General features: G+C 43.0%; 1 protein-coding gene across 7 annotated transcripts in view; it reads left to right on the top strand.

The window, feature by feature from the left end:
* The window catches only part of CTBP1 (C-terminal binding protein 1), a 536,806-nt gene that overhangs the window by 454,068 nt on the left and 68,713 nt on the right, over positions 1-14,025 (top strand). The window contains exons 1-2 of one of the 7 annotated variants that reach the window (XM_075856752.1): positions 6,009-6,176; positions 7,210-7,496. The exons of 4 other annotated variants lie outside the window; for them this stretch is intronic. In XM_075856752.1, the coding sequence (XP_075712867.1) occupies positions 7,457-7,496 (40 nt within the window). In that variant the 5' untranslated portion in view covers positions 6,009-6,176; positions 7,210-7,456. 2 more of the 7 variants (XM_075856744.1, XM_075856770.1) reach the window with 2 other exon arrangements.

Genomic DNA, 14,025 nt, shown 5'->3' with positions numbered 1-14,025 from the left:
TAACCAATATGGCTTCCATAACAGCACCCACAGGTGGCTCCCAGCTTCCACAAACTCCTGAATGGCAAATCTGCAGTAGGTGAACAATAATATGAGCACTCACTCTTACAAGGGTTGTCACCCAGCTTTTCTAGAGTCCTGAATGGCAACTCTAACTAGTTACAAAGTGGTAAGCGGCGGAGGATGTATCAGTGCAGATTTGAAGTTGAAGATTGTCACCTTATGAATAATGAATTGCATTGTATTGAGCGTTCCGCTACGGGATGGGAATCCATTACTGGCGGCCTCCAGAGGCAGGAACTACCGTACAATTAAAATCTGCTTTTAGCCCTGAAACTTTTATGTCAAGCCGCATAATGCAGTTATTCATCTCTGACTTCCTGGAGACGAGGTTTCTATGCTGAGTCCAGCCGCAGTGGAGGGGGATTTAGTGCTGCAATGAGCACACCAGCCGTTATTAGGCCTTGCAGTCAGCCTTTATTTAGGCCCGATTGTTCCTTTAATAGATGCCTCTTGCATACAGTTCAGTGTTCTGCGTTATTGATGTCAGCTGACCACGCCAGCTAACGTATCTTAGAAAGAAACACGACAAATCTTTGTTTCACGTCGCCGCCCTCACTTTATTCGTTTCCCACCCTCCTTTTATATGCAACTGAATGCGAATCACGGTCACTTGCCTAACAATTAATCATCATGAAATCAATGGTCATAATTTGGTGGTAATATCCCTTTAAGAAAAAAAAAAAAAGGGATACTTCTTCCCCTGGGTGTCAAAAAATAGGGCACGGGTTGGTGCCCAACTTTTCTAGAGTCTTGAGTGCCATATCTGCAATGATATAGGAGATGTATTGATACATAACTGAACAGGTTGGCCATTCAGAAGCCAGGAAAAGCTGGGTTACATCCTCCTGTGAGATCGGTAAGGGTACAGTCCCAAATAGTGGCATCCGAATGCAGCCAAAACCCCACCCACTTACGGTGGCCAATGATAGTATCGGCAAAATTATGCACCCATTGGCCACAAGTGATCGGGTTTCGGGCGCATGCGGGCCCCCTCACTCCTATATCGCTATATAAGAAAGCCTTCTGGGGAAAGTTGGGCAGCAATCCCAGTGGGAACTGCAATGGCGGCCATACAAGTTGTCACCAAGCTTTCCCAGGAACAGATAGTGCTAAGAAATGGCTGACTAAAGTCTATTTAGTGGGGATTTTTTTATTTTGGGGGGAGGGGAGCTCCCTTTGGGTCACACCAGATTCTACATCTGCTTCTGAAGCACAATTGAGAATGCAAATTTTATAGGAAGTGCTAGAAATAGAAAACCACAAATATTTTAGAATCTGTCGTCCTCCTCCCAGCTATATATTCAGTATACTGGGGGGTAATTCATTTGTAACGTCCACTTGGCAGTAATATAATACATTCCATGTGCGTTGTAGTACCTCTGGGGCTTTCAGTGGACGGATGCCATAAAGAGCGTTCCTAGAGGGGCTGGAGGGCGACCCGTGACTTTGTAACATCTCTATGTCCCGGTACTGATAGCTGCGGCTTTTGCCAGGGTATACCACTAGTAAAAGACCTGGCATTGACCCCTCATTGTCTGATTTCTTAGCGGTAGAGGTCAGGCTGTACATGTGGTTCTGTAGCAGCCAAGAAGGGTTCAGCCAGGAAGAAGGGCTCAATTTAAAGGAACAGTGTCCAAAGTGTGCCCGAAGGAGCGTTGCGTGAATCATCTCTTCGGGGGTTCTTTGAGTCCCTGTGTCATGCACCACCCCTGCACTACGCATAACACTGTGTATCATTTTTATTTGGAGTGTTACTTTAAATTTGGGGTGCCCCACCCACAGTTTACACCCCTGCTTAAACTGGTCATGTTAATAAGTCGTGTTACATTAACGAAGGGCATGGCTGGCCTTAGGATATATAACGCCCGGTGCAGTACCTTACATTGATGCCCCCTTAGGGTGCAATACTGGTGGGAGGCAGCTGGAGTAGGGACTGCACTACTGAGTTTACAGTCTTTACGCCCGTACAACAATCTATTCCCTTGCATGTTGAGATGGGGCATTGGAAATTTTTTGGCCAGGTCTACATTCTCTGCCCACTCAGTGGGCACCTGATGCCCCCTGACTTTAGTGCACTAAAGTTAAGTTCCAGTTCTCCACTTTTATAGACCGTGGTCTACAAAGAAGATCGCTATAGCTACAAGCAATTGCCATTATATCTGGTGACTAACCCCACTTTGTGGGGGGAGACCAAAAAAAAAGAAATCACATTTTGGAAATTTCTGGGTTACTTCAGTCTTTTATCACAAAATGTTTTTCCTGCTGTGAACATGGAGTCACATTCCTGGGTGTTGAGTTCCCTTTGTTGATGCTTCTCCTGTTACTATCTAATACAAATAAAGAAATTCATTGTGCTTCCAAAAAGAGTTGGCCGACTACCAAAAATAGTATTGGTGACCGGATTTACCCTGCTGGGCCCTGACGTTGCTACGCCACCAGGACCTAGTAGGAATAATTGGGTCACCTATACATAACTGTGTTTAATTATAAATCCAGTGTGTGTGTGTTTGTGCGCGTGTGCGTGTGGGTACACTCCATGTCGTTTTATGGAGGCATTCTATGCCAGAATAATTGTGTACAGAGTACCTACCATTCCACGACACAGAGTTATAGGGACTCCATGTTCTATCATACAGGTATAGCTGTGTGTGCAAAGCACATTGCTCCCAACTTTCGAGTATCGCAAAGAGGAACAACCGATGGTGCGCATGTAGCATAGCAATTTTTTTCCCTTTTAAGCTACGCCTCTATCCCCGCCCAATTCCTACCTGCTCTGGCCGGGGAATCTGCTCCAGGAGGAGCTTCTGATGCCACTGTCCGTATATGGACAGTGATGTTAGTGGCTTTGAGATGCCGGAATCCCTGGCCACAGCGTCGGCAACGCCCTGGCTGTGGATTCCGCTCTTGGAGGTGCCACTGACGTCACAGTCCATATATGGGCAATGACATCAAGGACTTTCCCAAGACAGGAGTCCTCGGCCAGAGAGCTTGCATTGCTCTGGCTGGGGACTCTATAGTTGAAAGCCCGACATCACTGTCCATATATGGATAGTGACATCAAGGGCTTCTCTGGGGTCAGTGCTTAAAGTAGGGCTGTGCCCAGGGAGTCCTCGATGTGTGGACAGTGAATGCTGAAGTAGGGATCTGACAATTCCTTGCTTCAGCATTGGATTTATCTGAATCTGCATTGGATTTTACTGTAACTGTATCTGCATCCTGAGGACGCAGATACAGTTGACACTGGGACATACCACCGGCCTTCCGGGACACCGCTTGGAATCCGGGACTGTTCCGCTGAATCCGTAATGGGTGGGAGGTATGAAAGCCTAAAACTGGCCATACAATTTTAGATGGCTGTCGGCTGAACACTTATTCATCCAACAGCTATCCCTCCCGACTCCCCCATGGCTCAGCTCGGCCGAGCGTGCAAGTGTTTTCAATGGGGAGAGGCAAATACGCCACTGCCTGAATTTGCTTATCTTCTATGGCAACAAAGGATCGGGCATGTTGAAATCCAACATGCCCAATCCTTCTTACTTCCATACATATTAGACGGCAGGTCCAGCTGACTTATCTAATGTGGGTACCATAAGGAAATGGTGTAACTTCTGGGCTCCAATGCAAAATCTCTAACCGGGCCCCCACCTACCATCTAGCATTTATAATACTGGTATTATCACCAAGGCTCGGTGCGACTTCTTTCTCTGCACCTCCTATAGCTATGTCCTCTGAACAATGCATGCAAGCGCATTTGGGATCTATGAATATAGTGTCACTGCATTTCAATGGGGGTATGCACACCACCATGATGGTAAATGTACGCAGAGTACAAGCTCTTCTCCAGAAGAACTGAGCTTCTATAGGAAAATATCTGTGAAATGGAAACTCACTATAGTGCACAATAGCGGATCTCCATAGGGCCATTCAGGGCAGCTGCCCGTAGCCCGAGGCTCCCAGGGGGCCCATGGCCGCCCAAAGAATAAAATCACAATTGACAGCTTTGGCTAAAAATGGGAACCATTTTGCTACCATCAGCGATGGTTGGAGACTGTCAGTATGTAGGCGCACAGCCCTTTGACAAGGAGAATCGTAACACTCATTTGTCAATGCTCACACAGAAAGGTGTTGTTGACACGGCGCGGCAAGGCGGCTTCTGGTCCACTTACTGTGCGCCATACCTTTTCTGTTCCATTTTGCCCATTGGAATTCCTAGCAAATACGCGCGTGCACTCGTACCTAAGGTTTAAATCCGTCTTTGCATGCAACAATTTAGCAAAACCCCCGCTGAACGAGCCAGATTTATCACAATTAGTGTGAGGGAAATACAGCGTTCTGTTTCGACAGGCCGTTTATTTGCGCAGCCGTTTTGAAAAACGAGCCCGTAAAAAAAACGGCCATGAAAAAGAAGTGCAGGTCACTTCTTGGGGCGTTTTTCATAGACTCTATTGAAAACAGCTCCAAAAATGGGCGTAAAAAACGCAGCGAAAAACGCGAGTGGCTTAAAAAACGTCTGAAAATCAGGACCTGTTTTCCCTTGAAAACAGCTCCGTATTTTCAGACGTTTTTGAGTTTGCGTGTGAACATACCCTAAAGGCTTAGGAAACATTTGCAGGTGTTTTGTGTTGATCCGCTGATTAGAGTGTCACACCATCAGTCCACAATCTGCAACATTTTCTGAGAAACTAATTTTTGGGTTTTCATTAACTGTCACCATAATCATCAACATTAAAAGAAAAAAATGCTGGAAATAGATCACTCTGTGTGTAATGAATCTATAGAATATAGGAGTTTCACTTTTTGAATTGAATTACTGAAATAAATTAACTTTTTGATGATTTTCTAATTCATTGAGAAGGACGTGTAAGTAGCAGTTACCCATAACATCCAAACGAAGACTGAGCTGCAGTACCAGGTACAGACACAACAGTCTGTATGGCGCTGTGCCTGCATAAATAACAGGGACGTGGCACTAAGGGTATGTTCACACGCTGAGCCAAAAACGTCTGAAAATACAGAGCTGTTTTCAAGGGAAAACAGCCCCTGCTTTTCAGACGTTTTTTGAGCAACTCGCGTTTTTCGCTGCAGTTTTCGCGGCGTTTTTACGTCCGTTTTTGGAGCTGTTTTCATTGGAGTCTATGAGAAAACAGCTCCAAAAACGTCCAAAGAAGTGTCCTGCACTTTTTTTTACGAGGTGTAATTTTACGCGTCGTAATTGCCGTACGACGCGTAAAATTACGCGTCGTGGGAACAATACAGCGTTATACCCATAGAAAGTAATGGGCAGATGTTTGACAACATATTTGAGACGTATTTTCAGACGTAAAACGAGGCAAAAAACGCCTCGTATACGTCTGAAAATAGGTCGTGTGAACCCAGCCTTACTGATCGGTGTGGATGCCGGGGGTCAGATACCCACCGATCAAACTTTCATTCACGTTTTGCATTACTTTTTCCGCTGTGATAATAATAATAATAATAATAATTAGTAATCAAAATAAAATAGATAAATCTACTAAATAAAATAATAAAATAAATTTCTAATATTATAAATAAAATAATCCTGACCTTCCTGTGTCAAAGCCTTTCACGCCCAATTTACAACCCAATACATATTCACCCGGAAACTCAGCATTCATAAGTGAAGGGTAAACACCCAGAAAGCCACCTCACCCGGAAATACACACATTCCATACATCTGTATAATAGCAATTCCGGGTGTGCTTCTGTCCTGTAACATAATGACTGCTTTGGTAAATATTATACTTATTGGTTCATTTGTTATAACAATTTTGACACAATTCTCCTCAGAAATGCGCCTTATTTTTCTATCTCTCCCTCCCGCACGGCTTTCCCTGTGCAGCCGTGACCGAGAACCAGCAGATTTAAGCTGTGGCAGAACTTGTCTCCTCCCCTCCCGCCTCTCCCACTCTTGCAGAGACAGTCGCATTTGGGCAGTGTGTGTGCCTGTGTGTGTGTGTCTTTACTTCTGGGAAAAAATTGAAGTGGCGGCCATATGCTGGGGATTAATTTTCCATATCTCAGTCATTTTTAGGGAGGCTGGACACACACCTCAATGGGAAGTTCTCACTTGCTAAACAAGGGGTTGCCTCTAGGTAATGCTCATGCCACATTAAAACTCATTTCATTGTTATGTTATTGTTACTTGTGGATACATTGTTGTTGTATGAGCTGCATGTCCCATCCCCCCCCTCTCCCCCTGTATCCCTGGCTTCATTCCTCTCTGGCTTTTGTGTGTGTGAGTCAATGAGAGAGTGAGTGTATTTTCCCCCCTTGCAGAATAAAAGGATTATTTATATCCCAGCTATGCTGATGGAGTGTTATGCGGTGCAGTAACCGCTCCACAGCGGCTGGCGGAATCCTATCTGCTGCATTGCTCTAAATTTTTTTTTTTTTTTTTATATTTTTTATTTTTTTAGTTATTTTTTTTTTTTTTGGACCGTTCGAATGTGATTTGATTTATTTGCCTTCGCTTAATTTTTGCGCTTTGGCGTTTGGATTCTATTATGGCCGCGTGAATATCCGGCTTTAGAACTTGTTTCTGGACATTCTGTGGATTGCAGGTAATGCTACTATGTTGCTTCTGGAAAATATTTTTGATTGATTTTTTTTTATTTTTTTACTATATATATTTTTTCGTTTTTTTTTTTTTTTTTTTTTTTTTTTTTTTTTAAATGCTTTGGGTTTAACACTGTCATTGCTGATTGGAAGCGGTTAGGCCTAGGGCTCGGTAGGAAAGGGGTTAAATTTTGAGTTGTTCCACTACAATTGACACATGTTGGTTTCCAGGCGGAGTTTTTTTTTTTTTTAAAGGCTGAAAAGGGAACTGGCTTACTCTCTCGCCCTCCTCCTCCCCCCCCCCTCCCTTGGCAGTATAACCACATTAAGTTGAGATCATAATCCCAGCTGAAAAAAAAAAAAAAAAAACAATTTTTACATTTTGTTTTAAAAAAATTTCCAAGAGAGGAAATAAAATCTATTCCGGCAAAGGGGAAAAAATACTGCTAGGATCAGCAAAAAAAAAAAATCTAGATTTGCAGCAGCCGATGCCGGGAGAGACTGCAAAAAAAATCACGAATTTACTCTTGAAACGATTGATTTTTCTGTGGATGTTTTTTATTTTTCCAGATTTTTTATTTTTTTCTATAAGGATCTGTGATGGATATGTTTCATCTGCTCATCAGATAGTTTCACGACATTGATGGAGAGGAGTCGGCCGTAGGATCTACGAGCGTTTTGCTGGTACAAGGGATATTTTTCACCTCTTGGACGAGAATTTTTTTTTTTTTTGTGTATTTTTGGTGTATAAAGATAAACCCGGTGGCTTGAAGTTCGTCGTAAGGAAATTGCATCTAGTGATTATTTGGTGCTTAGAATGCACGCCTGGAACTTTTTCCCCTTGGCGGCAGAAAAATGTAAGTTACACTAAAACCTACTCTTCAAGGGGGTATCTGTATTAACCCCTTTGCTACCGGGGCTAGGCATAGAACACCTAGTAGTTTAGTATAGTCTTCGTTTTCTTTAGAAACCTATAGAGCTGGCCATATGTCACTCATCTGGTTCATAGAAGGCGGCATTCTTTAGTATAAGGAGTAACTCCGGGTCGCTGGCTCCCTGCAGATCAGATCTACTTGTATTTCCAGACTACAATGATTTGTTTTGTGCAGCCGTCCGCTCTATTAAGGTTGTGGTAGTTCTTCGTGTATTGATGTCACCAGTATTACCCCCCCAAAAAAAAAACAATTTCTTTTAATTTTCTCAAAAATTTCAAAAAATTCAAATTTTTTTTTTTAGACTTTTTATATATATAATTTTTTTTTTTTAGACCAGTAACAATGTAATGTAATACCCTGATGGACGTTTGTGCGACATTGGCATACATCTGCGTTTATCCCAGGCTGCAACAATGGCCGATCGTGCGTAGACCATAAGGCTTGCTGCTTTATTAACCCTATTAGCATATAAAGAGGTCCAGCGCTCCTTCTAGATCTTTACAGAAGGTTTCTTCTATAGGGTGGGGGCTTGGAAGTATTCTGGGTGTCAAACCTGTTTCATGTTTGAAGGCGACAGATTCCATTACCCTCAATGCTTAGTCTGTAATTTTTTGTAATTTTTTTTTTTGAGTATCCTAGTAAACAAATGGCCGCTTTTTGCTCTACTCCTGCCTTCGAGGAATTTTATATTGTGCTTGGTCTTGGTTTCTCGTTTGCATAGTGTAGGCAATGACTGTGATGCAGTGGCGGAGTTCACTGCCTTGGATTTGCATGCAGTATAATGTCCCTATTGTTCCCTCCTATGTGTGTGTGTTGTACAGATGTAGTAGAGCTGAGTTTGTCATGTATAGTAGAGCTGTATCTTCGTTTAGCACCGCTCATGGTGATACCGCTATGGCTTATGTGTACGTTTTACATAGTACAGCAAAAGGGTTGAAAGGCTGATGTATATTGGGGGGTCGTTACCAATTTATTTAATCGTGTGCCCCATTTATAAAAAATGGTCCCAGTCATTTTGTTTATAGGCGATTTTTATTGTTTTTGGATGAAAATGGCAGTGGTCTACAACCTGTGGATCTTCCGCTATCATAGAACTACAATTCCCAACATTAGCACATACTGGGAGTTGTAGCTTGACAACAGCTGGAGAGTCATGGGTTGTTGACCACTGGTCTGTAGCAATAATGACAGAACGAGGAGCCTTTGGCCTGTTTACTGTGGTGCTTCAGTTTCTTCCGGGTTCTAAAGGCTGCTCCAACTGCACAGTACAGATCATGGCTAATACAAATAAAGTGTGTATATTATTTGCCTTTATCCAGGTAGACTTGGCACGGCTTCTGTCAATGACCCTGGCCACATAGTTGAAGATTAACCAGAAATGATTAATCGGTCTGAAGAGAATCCTTTGTTTTATTTTATTTTTTCCTCCTTCCTATTTTTGTGGTGGTTTTTGCGCCTTTTAAGCTTTTCATACCCATTCCTTTTTCTGCTAGACTGTTTGGTCACGAAAGTGTTAAAAAGCCATTTTTTTAAAGCCCCCCCCACCCTGTTCCTTTTAACACCATCACTGCTGGACTGGACATTTTAGTGGAAATGGGTTGTAGAATGGGCCAGATGGGTCTGAAGGTGCCATGTTGGTGGTAGGCCAAGAATGCAGAATTTTTTGATTTCTTTTTTTTATCCTATGTCCGTCGGTTGAGTGATCATGAAGACGCCAGTTTGGTCAATTCCATCTTTTCTTCTTTTCTTAGAATACGGGATGAAAAGTGAAGCAATATTAAAATAACCTCCCCCCCCCCCCCTTCCACCCAAGGACTGTAGGTGCGTCATTTCAACATTAGCAATGAGCCTGGATCTACACCCCACAGAGATCCAGTGTTGTCACCCTTAGGCCACGTCCTATGTTGCTAAGCAGCATGGCCGAAATTCTCATCAGGTGAATGAGTTGACTATTTAGAACGGTCCCTATGCCCTCTTATGGCCAATGGTTGTAATAATTGAGGGTCCCCCAATTAGGACCCCCTTTGTCAGCCAGAGCCGGAGCAATGGGCTACTCTTTGCTCAAGTAACCGTGTATTAGTGCCACATAATACTACATTTCCCCTGCAGCAATTATTGTTTGCCCCTTCAATAGCAGCCGGACCCCTAGTGATCTGCTCAGCTGTCAGGAGAGCTTCCTTACAAGTGATTGTCCTTGGTGGACAGAGCCATGTGCACCAAGCCTGTATTGCAGCACACGAGTTTCTGAGGCTCCGTACTTTAGATCCATATTGCACTGTGTGCCGCCTTAGGGTGCCCACATAGGGCACTGTTCTGCGGAGATATTTTCCTCTAGATGTTTCCTGTAATATGGCATCTGATGGCACATGGCTCTGTACGAAATTGGAGCTATATGGAGGTACGGTATGAGCCCATACAACCCCAAGATTGTACAGAACCTTAATCAGCGCTGTGGCCCCTTCGTTCTCAGAGCTGGTTGGGTTCTCAGAGGTGATAAAGTGATCACATATCTTGTCCTTTATAAGATGGGAATACTCCTTTATGGCACAGCGAAGCCTTCCTCGCATGTTTCCTAAGGTTGCTGCTCATCATCCCGTTTTTGAAAGCCGATTATGACGTTGAAGGCTCCTTGAGATGCAGCTGTCAGCTATAAAGAGCCGGCTTCCCCCCACCTTCTCTGTAGACCAAAGGAAATCCCTTCCTACAAGCTGTCTGTACAATGGGGTGGGGGGGGGGGGTAGCAACGAGGGCCATGTGTCAATAATGTCATTGTGCAACACGTTTGCTTGTGCTGCGATTCCACTGAACATGGCGCCATCTGCGACACATTTTTAATAAATCTTTTGCGTTTTGAACTAAAAAGAAGAACTTTTTAGGACCAATTAAATTTCTTACAAAATGTGCAATTTTTTTAAAAAAAAATTTATTTTTGAATTTTTTATAAAAATTATTTCATTTATTTGGAAAGCCAAAATTAAAAATGCATTATTCCTTTTGTGTTTTTATTATGGTTAACTAGTGAAAAGAAAGCTAATTGGAGTATGACTGCTGCAGAATATTCAGAGATCCACGTCCCCGAGGGCCATTCTGTGTGTTACAACGGTTACGGATACTGTCCTACTGATGTCTTGCACACAATATTACATCCTTATTTAGAACGGTGAGGAGTGCATTGAATGGATGTATCACCTTGGGAATAGCAGTCTCCGGACCTGAGAATCAGTGATGTGCCTTCTTTTTTCTTATCTCACAGCTGCAATGTGCGCGCCCAGCCTGGTAATAAATGAGGTGCAGAGGGGAATTTGTCATTTAGCAGATTCCTTAGTGGTAGCATAGTGGGCTTACCTGCAGTCCTATGTAAAAACAACAAATGAGTCGAGAATCGTAGCTTGGGGGAGGATAATATTGGTCATGGTCTCCATAGCATGGCACGTATGCCATTGTGATTGGGCATGAAATTTGATGTTTTTTTTTTTTTCTGTCCAAATTGAAGCACTAGGTGGTGATTGAGGGAGTAGAGATTATCCAGCTCCCTTACAGAAGTACTGATTTAATTATGGACATGTGTATAGAATAAACGCCCGGCCTGGCTCCATCTGTTTTCATTATAACCCTGGTACATCCAGATAATGCGGGCCAGGCAGGCTCACTATATAGCAGAAAAATGGCTGATCACCTTGTTTGAGGCATCCGACAAATCAATACTTGCCTTGCTCCTCCATACACCAAGAATTGCCTTGGGGAGGAATTAGAGAAAATCGTCCGTAATTACCTACCAGCGCGAGAAGGAGTCACGGCTTTGTACACACCCAGAACGTTCCACCCTGGGCTGCGGCAAACACAGACCTGCAATGACAAACACAAATCAGGATAGCTACTAAAGCTGACATCGTAGGGATCGTTTCACCATAAAATAAACCGAGAGCCACCACTAAATTGAAATCGATGAGGAGTCGTCGTCGTCTGGCAAATTCTATGCAATTTCTGGATTATATCAGTTTCCTATAACTCTACGCGACTGTCGGTACAGCTTCTACAGAGGTTGTCACCCAGCTCTACCAGATTGTACATAGTTGTACAATGATATCATTAGATAATAGAACTTTCCAGATTCTAGTCAAGGTGGGTGACTACCACTGTGGGAGCTGTATTGGGGACCATATAAGTTGGCACCCAGTTATTTCAGAATCTTGCAGCTCATCGAGGATTAGGACTGAGCAAGGTGGAGAATATACAAAAGCCGCATGTAGGATGACAGATATGTAACTAGTATAGTATATCATGGAAAATAGAGGCCCGGTACTGTAATGGTTGGTACCAGTTCCATGGAGCTTAGAGGGGTTGTCCATAGTTAGAAAAACGTGACAGATTTTTTTTCCCACTAACAGCGCCACATCTGTCTGAGTTGTGTATTGTATTGCAACTCAACTCCATTGGGCGTGGGGCTGAGTTGCAATACCAGACGCAACTCATGGACAGATGTGGCGCTGTTCGTAGAAAGAAAAACATGACTGATTTTAAGCTACGGACAACCCCTTTAATCTCCATAGAACTGGTACCAACCATTACATTACTGGGCCTCTATTTTTAAAACCTGGACAATTTCCTTTTAAAGGGTTAATTTTCGTCCTTTTTTTAGTGACCCACTGTTTTGTTTAAAGGGGTTTGACCACTCCGGACAACCCTTTTTATATGACCTAAGAAGGTGTATGGGGTCATATGGAGGACATGGGTGTTCCTGCTCCAGACCCTATTGGCATGTCATGTAAGGCTACATTTTGTTGTAGGGGAAACTGTGGACACCTTCGCAACCAGCAGAGCTGCCGCAAGAATGAGTTGTCCAAGGTGGACAACCCCCTTTAATTTGTCCTCCCTTGCTCTCACTAAAGTATTGATCTCTCATGTGTGGTCATCCCATGAAATCAAGGTGACTCCCAACTTAAGTTTTCCACCAGTTTGATGGTTTTTGACAAGTATTGGGGTCAGTTGAGGGAAGCAGAATGGTTTGCATGAGTGTAAATATTTCATTTGGTGATCAGATTGCTTGGCCAAAAGTATTATCCATCTGTTCAACCTCTTGGGCTTTTTTTGCTGGAAGCTTCATTGTAGGCTGTGTGTGGTCAGAAGATGACTTCATTGTTTGTCACTAGTTTTCTTCCAACTGCATTATCCACCTTTTCTAAGAATTTTGACACTAAGGAATCATCTGTCAAAAGAAACATTTATAGTGATCATAGACCTCTAAGGTTCACCTTGTACCTAGAAGTTACTGGTTGTCTAGTATTGACCATCCATTTAAATATGTCCAATTACGGCATTTTGAGGTCCTCCTGGTCGTAACACCGCTGTATTAGAACAGAAAGCCACTGCAGAGAGTAGCTCTTAACATGGGTCTAAACTGAACAACCCCTTTAAGGGACAAGTGGGTATTGGGAACAGAGGAGTCCTCGCCTACAAGGAAGACCTTCTTATGGTAGTGAGATAATTTGCTGCAAAGTATCACAGAGGTGGATTTCGGCACCATGAAAAGGACTTCAAAAGCAGATATTCTAACCGAACATATGTATACAAAAGTTATGAATATTGTTTCGTTTTCAAATAGCATTTTCTGCCATGAATGTATTGAGATCGATCATAGAAAGTTGTAAATTCACTTCCGATAATAACCTTCAGGCTAGGGTGTAGATCACCGTGATCTGAAAGTTCAACTAGATTTGGTTTTGTTTGGCCTTCTAAATAAATAGCCACTGACCTTTCAGAACATTCATCCTTCCTCTTGACCATGAGTTTGGATCTCAATATTTGGTATGTTATATGTCCTAAAGAAGCTCCAAAAAGCCAATGTCAACTCTATACTCTACTCAACACTATAATGACAAAGAATATTCAATTCCAATGTCCCAACTTTTTCCTACTGAATTTGTTCTATGTGATCTATGAATTCTGCAGGTATCTTTTCTTTCTTGTCCTATTTTCCGCCTTCCTTTGAAGATCCTTCCCATCCATGGGCCTAATGAGCCCCTCATTTTCCCTCTGTGACTGGAGGAGCACAGTTTTGCATCTTTCTTTCTGCCAGGGACGACTTGAGAGACCAAAGCTGGTCTTTGTCACTCCATTTGTGGATTATAGCATTTATAACCTACAGATTGCTACGTTTATCCAGTCAAGGGTATCGGAAAGTCTAATTGTAATACCTCCACTGGATTAACTGACTAAGCCTGTAACCTAGTCCGAGAGATGCTCCTTAGCACAGAGCGGGATACTAAGCATGTAACCTAGTTCGAGAGATGCTCCTTAGCACAGGACGGGACACTAAGCATGTAACCTAGTCCGAGAGATGCTCCTTAGCACAGGGCCGGATACTAAGCATGTAACCTAGTTTGAGAGATGCTCCTTAGCACAAGGCTGGATACTAAGCATGTAACCTAGTCCGAGAGATGCTCCTTAGCAC

The sequence above is a fragment of the Rhinoderma darwinii genome, chromosome 1, assembly GCF_050947455.1.
Source record: "Rhinoderma darwinii isolate aRhiDar2 chromosome 1, aRhiDar2.hap1, whole genome shotgun sequence".
Taxonomy (NCBI): domain Eukaryota; kingdom Metazoa; phylum Chordata; class Amphibia; order Anura; family Rhinodermatidae; genus Rhinoderma; species Rhinoderma darwinii.
The sequence above is the reverse complement of the archived record's forward strand: the minus strand, read 5'-3'. Positions and strand labels throughout refer to the sequence as shown.